Source organism: Scylla paramamosain, chromosome 8 (assembly GCF_035594125.1).
Source record: "Scylla paramamosain isolate STU-SP2022 chromosome 8, ASM3559412v1, whole genome shotgun sequence".
Classification (NCBI taxonomy): Eukaryota; Metazoa; Arthropoda; class Malacostraca; order Decapoda; family Portunidae; genus Scylla; species Scylla paramamosain.
Window position 1 is genome coordinate 17,912,040 of NC_087158.1, and position 10,000 is coordinate 17,922,039.

At 41.1% G+C, this 10,000-nt stretch overlaps 1 protein-coding gene across 7 annotated transcripts in view; it reads left to right on the top strand.

Annotated features, from left to right (window-relative positions):
- The window catches only part of LOC135102892 (uncharacterized), a 245,360-nt gene that overhangs the window by 157,949 nt on the left and 77,411 nt on the right, over positions 1 to 10,000 (top strand). The window contains exon 5 of one of the 7 annotated variants that reach the window (XM_064008514.1): positions 9,747 to 10,000. This exon is cut by the window's right edge and continues 346 nt beyond it. The exons of the other annotated variants lie outside the window; for them this stretch is intronic. Within the exon in view, the coding sequence (XP_063864584.1) occupies positions 9,747 to 9,750 (4 nt within the window). The 3' untranslated portion in view covers positions 9,751 to 10,000. The remainder of the gene's footprint in view (positions 1 to 9,746) is intronic. 7 annotated transcript variants of the gene reach the window in all.

A 10,000-nucleotide genomic window follows, 5' to 3' on the forward strand; every position in this document is an offset into this window, starting at 1 on the left:
AGAGAGAGAGAGAGAGAGAGAGAGAGAGAGAGAGAGAGAGAGAGAGACCCTCTCCCACACACACACACACACACACACACACACACACACTTTGAGGACCTTAGTATCGAACTCATGGAAGATTCATAGTTTTCAAATGTGTAGATGTGATCATTGCGCCAGTACAAAAGGCTACTGGTCGTCCATTACAATACTGATGCCCGAGGGAATATGGACCACTTTCATCTCGGAGGGGTTTCAAAAGACTCAGTAATTATAAAAGCTGAATTTCCATCTCGACTATGACTGATGATACCGTACCCTACCTATATAGTTACAGGTGACCGTGTGCCGATTGAATGACGCGTGTTTGGGAGGGAGGATCTATAGATAAATGTACTCGTGGCATGGTGCTGATTTGAAATTGGATGAGACTTTGTATTCTTTGTGCTTTTTTTTTTTTTTTCACTTCCTCTTCTCTTCTTGTTGTCGGCGTCGTTGTTGCTGCTGTTGTTTTTTTTTTCCTTGTCTTTTCTTCCTCTTTCTGCGTCTTATTATTTTTATGGTTGTAGTTTTCTCTTATCTATTTATACTTTTTTCTTTTTTTTGTTCTCTTTTTTTTTCCATTGTTCTTGTAGTTAAACTTTTCACTTCTCCCAGTCCTCCTCTTACTCCTCCTCTCCTTCTTCTTCTTCTTCTTCTTCTTCTTCTTCTTCTTCTTCTTCTTCTTCTTCTTCTTCTTCTTCTTCTTCTTCTTCTTCTTCTTCTTCTTCTTCTTCTTCTTCTTCTTCTTCTTCTTCTTCTTCTTCTTCTTCTTCTTCTTCTTCTTCTTCTTCTTCTTCTTCTTCTTCTTCTTCTTCTTCTTCTTCTTCTTCTTCTTCTTCTTCTTCTTCTTCTTCTTCTTCTTCTTCTCCATTCCTGCTTTTCTTTGTTCCTTTTCCTTCTCCTCTTTCTATCTTCTGTTATTCTTACAGTTTCCTCTTGTGTATTTTTTTTTTTTTATCTTCTCCTGTCTTTATTTTTCTTATAGTTTCCTCCTCCTCCTCCTCCTCCTACTTCATTATCATAATCATTCCCCCCTCCTCTCTCTCTCTCTCTCTCTCTCTCTCTCTCTCTCTCTCTCTCTCTCTCTCTCTCTCTCTCTCTCTCTCTCTCTCTCTCTCTCTCTCTCTCTCTCTCTCTCTCTCTCTCTCTCTCTCTCTCTCTCTCTCTCTCTCTCTCTCTCTCTCTCTCTTCTTTGGTCTTAAATAACACAAGGGAGGGGTTACAGCAGCACTGGGGTACCAGATCCCTCTTTCGTGACCCCTCTCCTGGCTTGCCCTTTATCGCTGCAGAGGAGGAATTGAAATTCACCCTTTGTCGTTGCGGAGGCGTCGAGTGTTACCTTCCCTTCAAGACTCGCTTTCTTTTTTGTCCTGAGGTAACTCTGAAAAGACTATCCCGCATGTAAGGGTATAAACAACTTATAACGCTCTTGGTGAAAAGGAAATATAGGGATTAGGTATTGCAAGTCTCTTATCTTTATGGTTTACTTTAACCGATTCTTTTCATAATTGATGGAAAGAAAGTCGGGAGTAGTTAAGTGAACGTGTGCAAGGCCGTGGACCCAATGGAAACACGGCAGGAGTAGGAGGTGAATGAGGGAGAGAGCGGGAGAGAAACGGGGTCGGAGAGGTTCAGGTGAATAATTTTCAGAGGCGCCACTGTTTAAAGACGATAAACTGCGGCTGTGTTCACCGCGATGATAGGAAAAGCGTGAGAGGTGTGCCAGAACAGCCAGGTAGATATTGGCGGCGCCTTCTTGCCTGACCAGCTGAAGGGTGTTTTGTGGCATCCGTCCTCGGCACTCGCCTGCTCCAATGGCCGCAATGTCGGCAGTGAGGAACACGTAGACAACCTTTTACTTTGAAATTCTGACCTAATGGCTGCGGGAAAACAGAGACTGGAGACAAAAGCGTGTTGAGGGAGAAACAAAATAGTGGTTGTATCACACGCTCAAATTGATGTTCCTGGGATGTACCTTCCTGAAACATTACCACACTTTACTGGAGGGCTTTTAAGTAAAAAACCTTTCAGTGTTTTTTTTTTCCAGCAGCTAGTTTATTTACTAATTCTTAATTTCACTGCAATTTCAATTATTATAGCGTTACACATGAAAAAAAAAAAATATATATATATATATATATTGGTGTGTTATCCACAGCAAATATACGCGAGACTGTCTCTAGCCCCACACAAATTTCGTGAAGTTAGTCTCAAATGAATGGTGAACCTTCGTGTCTCAGTTCTTTATTTCACGTATACATGACGACAAAGAAAAAATACAAATTGCGTGTGACCACTTTAAGAATCGGACAGCAGCTGCTTCAGGTAATTGCTTTGCGACTTGTGTAAGTAAGATTATGCAGGAAATTCCCGTATTGTACATAGAACTGAATTAGGTGAACTAATTTCTAAAGGCCATATTGATAATTTTTCAGATTATCGCGATATTTCTTTTTTCCCGTACTTATGTTGCAAAATTTGTTAAACCATAATTAGAATGACTGAAAATAATGAAAGCAACATTTAACAGCTAAGTGACTTTCACTAGTGTTATAGAGTCTAGCTAAGACGCCGAAATGCTTCAGCATTCATAGAGGATGCACCAGAGAAAGTGACAATTGGAAGGACATATAAATCAATATGTGTGTGTGTGTGTGTGTGTGTGTGTGTGTGTGTGTGTGTGTGTGTGTGTGTGTGTGTGTGTGTCCATCCCTCCTGGTTGTTCTGCAATTTCTTTTCTGGAGGAGCACTGTGAGTGGCCATTTTGATCAATTGTTCCCTTGGCCTATCTCACTGAGGCGTAAGAACAACAATAGTAATAATAATAGTGATAATAGTAATAATAATGATAATAATAATAATAATAATAATAATAATAATAATAATAATAATATAGACATACAGGCCAGCATGTCTCAACATGCTGTACCCTTATCTATCTAAAAGATAAAGGACATTACAGGCAGCCTGTTTTTTTTGTGTGTGGTATGCTTGCTCTCTCTCTCTCTCTCTCTCTCTCTCTCTCTCTCTCTCTCTCTCTCTCTCTCTCTCTCTCTCTCTCTCTCTCTCTCTCTCTCTCTCTCTCTCTCTCTCTCTCTCTCTCTCTCTCTCTCTCTCTCTCTCTCACCTGCCTTGCATCTCTCCGGTCAGTGACGAATTACCGCCTGTTATTGTGATAACGCATCTCCGACTGACGAATTACTACAACAAAAACGAAGCATGACATCTGTCTGCAAAAGGTAGAGTTTCCTGTGTTTAATATTTCTATTTGTTTGTAAGACATTCACTTTTCTTTTTGAAATGTCACCTCTAAATAATATTTAAAGGTGAAACGCCACGCGCGTGCACCCTTGTGTGTGTGTGTGTGTGTGTGTGTGTGTGTGTGTGTGTGTGTGTGTGTGTGTGTGTGTGTGTGTGTGTGTGTGCGCGCGCGCGCGCGCGCACGCACGCACGCACGCACATTACTATTTCACTAATATAATTATCATTGTTTTTTATTATTTTATTACTGTAATTATTATCATTAAGAAGATTAGTAGTAGTAGCAATAGTAGCAGTTGTTGTAGTAGTAATAGTAGTAGTGGTAGTAGTAGTAGTAGTAGTAGTAATAGTAGTACTAGTATTAGTAGTAGTAGCAGCAGCAGCAGCAGCAGCTAGTATTCGTTGTTCGTGGTGGTGGTTGTTGTGTTGCTTGATGCTGTTCTTGGTGTGGTTGTGGTTGTTGTTTTTGTTACGGCTGTCGTTAGTCATTTTTGTTTTTATTGTTGATCATGATTATAGTGCTGTTATTGTTTTCCTTGTTTTTTGTTGCTGTTTTTATTGTTGCTTTTGTTTTTGTTGTTGTTGTTTCTCATGGTGCAGCAGTAGAATAGGGATTCGTAACACCTGTGTTGAAAATCCGTTTGTGGCGTAAAAGACTATGGACAATTGAAAGTGTCAGAGTCTAACTAGAAAATATTTGTTCGGAAAATATATGTTTGATCATGTTATTCAGTGCTGCTATTCCCTTTTTTTTTGTTTTTGCTTATTTCCCACTCTTTTTTTCTTGTTTTCAACATTGTCCTGATTATTGAAAGATGAACGACATATATGATGCACGAATAAAATTAACAGCAGCGTCACGTACAACAGCACCAGCAGCAGCAGAGGGAGTCGTTGCAACATCAGCAGCTGTGGAGCTATAAAATTAGCATCGGCAGCAGCAGCGGCGGCTATGACATCAACAACAGCAGCGGTGGGCTGCGGCTGTGACAGCAGCAACAGCAGCAGTGGCGGTGGCTGTGACAGCAGCAACAGCAGCGGTGGCTGTGGCTGAGATATCAGCATCAGCAACTGCAGGTGTAACATCAACAATAACAGCGGCGGCGGCGGGCTGTAATGCAGCAGCAGCAGCAGGCGCTGTAGCAGCAGAAACACTTCTCCCACATACTCACTTTAGGTTGCCTGTAAATGTTTCATACCATTCATTATATCTACAAAAAATTATTCTTCCGATTTTTCTCGTCTTTGTTTTGCAGAATTTTTCTTTTAATATCACCGCAAATATTTACTTTGCAGAACCACTGAAAAAATATACTGAGAGAAAAAGAAAATGCTTTCTCTTTTTATAACAAAACCTGTGCCTAGTAAATATGAAGAGACGAACCAGTGAGCAGGTGAATCCACGGCATGCCCCTTTCTCCCTCCTTTCCTCTCCCCCTTTTATCTCTTCACAACCATTCATCTTCACTCACACCCCTGCATGGTTCACCCCATTCATACCAAACGTACTCACCCTTACCCACACCCTAACTCCCACTCATTTATCACCTGCCTACAACAAAAACTAACATTTACCTCTTTTCTCACCTGTCCGACACTCCACCAACATGAACCTCACATACTAACCTGTCTCAGAAACGACGCTTACATTTAACCATCCCTCTCTCTCCCACTACTCCTATTCTTCCCTCTCCCCACTACCCTAACAATCCAACAGGTGCCCAATCTAACATTCAAAACCCAACACCTCTCTTCCACGCACCTTGTCCCTTCCAAGCGACACAAAAGATGAACACTTGCACCTTCAGCGGGTTAAGTCTCATACAGTTCTTGAGTTAATTTGTCCGGCAGGTGTGGTAAGGGATGGACTAAAAGAACAGAGAGAGAGAGAGAGAGAGAGAGAGAGAGAGAGAGAGAGAGAGAGAGAGAGAGAGAGAGAGAGAGAGAGAGAGAGAGAGAGAGAGAGAGAGAGAGGGAGAGAGAGAGAGAGAGAGAGAGGGAGAGAAAAGGAAGAAGGGAGGGGGTAGCAGTTGCCTCCTCCTTTTTCTTCACCTGTCATCGTCACGGAGGAAGAGAGGAGGGCTGTGGCTGGGCTGAGGTGGGTAGCAATGAAAAAAAAAAAAAATCGAGTCTGTCAGAGTCAGAACCAAGCCGTGAAAGGAGGGGGTAGAAGAGGAGTTGTTTCGTCCTTTGCGTTATTTAACATAGAATTACTTTATTCAGTTCTCTTCAGAGTGTTACAATTTTTTTCTTTTTTTCGTAACTATTGTCAAGATGTGATAGTGATAAGGTCTGCGCTCTTTACACACCTTTTTATTTTTTTCTTTCTATACCTTTCAATATCAGTAGGTGTTGTAATGAGCTTTAAGTATGGCTGAGGCCTTTTGCACACCAAACACCGAACAAACGTTGGCTCTTGTTTAATAAAGACTGTAACTGGAAACCTTTGCAACCTGAGCTGGACGCTCTGTGTGTGTGTGTGTGTGTGTGTGTGTGTGTGTGTGTGTGTGTGTGTGTGTGTGTGTGTGTGTGTGTGTGTGTGTGTGTGTGTGTTGTGTGTGTGTGTGTGTGTGAGAAAGAGAGAGAGAGAGAGAGAGAGAGAGAGAGAGAGAGAGAGAGAGAGAGAGAGAAAGAGAGAGAGAGAGAAGGAGAGAGAGAGAGAGAGAATTAAAATAAAAACACACAGAAAATAGGTTTCTCAAGGGGAGAGATACGTGTCTCCGTTGGGAAATTGGAATTCCAAATTCATAGGCGAGTGGCAGGGTTTAATTTAGTTTCCACGAGAAGATGATTGTGTTTTCCTGCTGGTGATGTTGGTCGCGGCGCTATTATGTGTCCAACGTAATGTGGCACCTTCCTAACCCCCCCCCCCTTCCCCTCACTAGTCTCCTCCCCTCCCCTACCAAGCTTCATCACTCTTTCCAGCTCCCCTGTCAACTTACAGGCTTCCCCCGCCCCCTCCGGCAGCTCAACCACCTTTTCCAACCAGACACACTTGCGCCTTCCTTTGGATCTAAGTACTTCCCTCATATGTCCCCTCCCTACTCTTTTCATCCTCCTCTCATTTTTCCTCGCCTCACTCCACGTCAGCGTCCCTTACCCACTACCAGGAACCTCACTTCTTCTAAAGGCAATCAACTTCATGCCACAGCCGTTTTCCTCACCACTATTCCTTTTCACTTTTAGGCCTAGATCCTCTCCTGGCACTTTTACTTTTTTTTTTTTAGCTATGTCCAACTCAATCGTTCCAGACAAGGGTTCTTTCCCACTGACCTCCTTATTTTGTCATCCTCCGCTTCCTAGTCATCCATCCACCGCACATTTTTTTTCCAATACAAATTAGGTCCATCTTTCAATCAGGACATTTTCGATTCAAATTGATACCGATTCAGAGAACTGTCTTTCATAGTCTTCACCACAGGGATTTTGGTTTGTCAACCGTCATCGATTTTTTTTTTTTTTTTTCACCTGCTTTACGTATTGACTACTTTCTACTTGTCCCCCTCGCGGCACCCACCTGCGCTTCTCTTTGAGGTAGGAAGCTATTGAATGAATAGGAAATGGAACTTGTAGCGTTTTTTGTTGAAAAGGTTGGTGTGTTTTCATGTACTAAAATACGAATTGGTGAAAAACGTGTTCCTATAATTAAAGTCCAATTCTGGACGCAGACTAATTAAAAGCCTTGAAAAACGGTTGTTGGTAATTTTCCTCGTAGTTTGAAATGACGAGACTCCTACATTATATATATATGGCCTTTGATGAACAGTTGAAAGCAGTCCCTGATATATAAAATATCCATTGTCTCATACTTTGTACACCCTCCATTTGCTTACAGATGAAAAACGAAAACAATGCATAAACATTCGTATTCTTCATGCACGGTTTTCCAATTTCCTTTTCAGTAAAAAGCTCAAACTATATCTTTAAAAAAAGGCATATCAAAGACTTATCTTACTTGCAACAACGTGGCGCTGCTCCTGCTGCTCCTCCTGCTGCTGCTGTTGTTATTCTTGTTGAAAATTATCTGCAGCACAATATATCCATTGTATAATCGATATCAATAAGAAACTTAATATTTAACAAACAGCTTGATTACTTTCTACGTATCTCAATACGCCGATTACCTGAACCCGTGGTAGATATCAAGTCAGTGCTGAAGGAGACGGCAAGAGTTGAAGGCGGCGTGAATCATTTGTTACGAATCAATAAGTTCTCATTCTGAAGAATAATTGTCTTACCAAGTTTGAGTTCGTATATTTTTCCAGGATTATCTACATAAGATATAAATTAAAGACGCACTCACGTTTAAGTTCAGTATCCAGTACCCATTGCTTTGAAAATGAATATATCCGTAAATACAGTAACGCCAAATTAAACTTCCAGGTAATATGTATAATTTAATGATGGATGACCAGTAGCTCATTATTGTGACTGAACCGGAAAGGATATGAATACCATTAGAAAAAAAAATCCTAATTTGAACATGATTTTGGCTATAGTACAACAGGAACAAGCGATAGTAGTAGTAGTAGTAGTAGTAGTAGTTTTAGATTAACAAAAAGTATTAGTAGTAATAGGCTAACAAAAGTAAGAAATAGTAGTAGTAGATTAATAAAAAGAAAAGAAAATGAACTGGAAACAGACCAATAAAGAGAAATGCCGCAGAATTCTGCCGAACACTAGTGTCAGCTGCAGGAGGGTGCGGCGTCACCGGGAAGGGCATGGCGATGTTTGTGGTCATGATCAGTGATGTCGATATCAAAAGGATTAAGAGAAAAGAAGAAAATAGGCAACATTTCCCAAGAATAGACAGTAGAGAATGTAATGATCCGTTTAAGTTTATGATTAATGATGAGTTCAGAGCAACATTACTTTCCCCGTCGACAAATTTCACTTAGGGTGAGTCCGAACTATGCTTTTCTCCCATTCTTCTCTTCCACTCTCCCTCTTGAATCCTCTTATCTCCCTTCTCATTCTCTTTTCCCCACCCCTTCAGATTTTGACTTTCTCCTTGTCATTATTTAAAAGTGGATACTAAATTTCCCTTACGCTCCTAGGGAAGGCGGTGCCGTGCTCAACTTCTGTAAGTTATCGGTCTCATGCATTCGGTGACAGCGGCGAGGTCGAGTTACGATGATGGGTAATGAATGAAGATGCGATTTCCTTTAGTAAACGTGAAGAAATGTAGGACAGTTGGTACGCAAGGCAATTTACCGACACTTACAACAAGGGTAATATTTCACTTAAATTGCCGTAAACACGCTATAATATAAGCCTTTCTGCCAGGGAGGGGATGAATTATTCACACAGTTACCAGCGTTACGGGAAGGCGTCCGCAGGGGAAGATGAAAGGCACTGCTCGCTGCAGTCCACCAAACCTCGAGTGTTCAGTAACATTGTGACCATAAGGACTGACTGTCAGGATAACAAGTGATATCTTGATAAATTACATTAAGTAGATTCTTGTTTGATGGAAGACATCTCGTTCATCTACTATTAAGTTTTACATTCCACGTGGCAAGAGATATAGGTACAGGCTCTCAGTCTTCGAATCCATCCAATTAGTTTTCAGCAGTTATCTAAAAGCTCGTTTTCTATCACTACGACAGAACATTTATTCTCATTGGAGTTATCCAGCTTTCTCATTCCTGTGTTTTCCATCCTTAGCTCCCTTTGGGTCATCAAAAGCTTGTTACCGGAAGCTTTGCCCCGATGGTTCTCTTGTTTCTCTAGAATTCCTTTTCTCGCGCGGCAGATATTCTCTTGAATAAACATGAGCAACAGTTTCTCCTTACTCGCGACAATTGGAATATCACTAGCGAAGTGGTAAGGGATGCATCAACGTCCTTTTTTTAGTGTCACGCAATATGAAATATGTACATGATTCGTGTTGCTTTGTATCAGGCATGTGGTCTGTTTCACAACATATGTTTTACACAACAGCTGAAACCTGTGTTATTTACTTCGCAACTAGAAGAACATGGAATATTTCCAGTTATGCAGCCTCATGGCGTACATCAAGTACTATTCCATAAGATGAAACCAGAATTTACCACTATCGTTGAATCACTCTCAGGTGTGCATGACTTTACGGGATGCGACAACACAAACGCATTCCTGAGTAGGTAAGAACCAAGCATCTTGGTTAACTGAATCAAATGCGTACCAGTGCCTTGAAGATGATTGGTACACTGTTCAGGGTCAGTAATGAACATCAACAAGGATGTGTTTGATTTGTTTGTGCACTGTATGGAGATGATGCTGGAGATGTAGGCATTATTCGGTGCATGTTGCTCTACCAAGATTGCCCAAACCTTCCATCTTCTTCACCCAAAGAAATGCTGAACTCTATCATTTGGGCCAGGTTATCTACCAACTAACCAGACTGTGTTAGGCATATAGCTAAGCTGTCAGTTTATTGTGATTTGTGAGTTTTATACGCTATTTTTTTTTTCAAACAGTTAGTTCTGCAATGCTGTGCTGAGAATTCCTCGCCAAGCTTGGCAATGGAAACAAGTGAAAGTTGTAATCACATATGAAGCAGAAAGCCTTGGAACCATCAAATTGAAGCTGTAAAGGAAGTGGAAGATGCAACCAACTCAGCAAACAAAGCAATTTTTAGATTTAGTTAATAGGAACGAACATACCTCCAGTGGCAAACAGAGCAGCGTTATGACAGCTAACATATCGCCTTAAGGCGTACATGTGGTTCTTC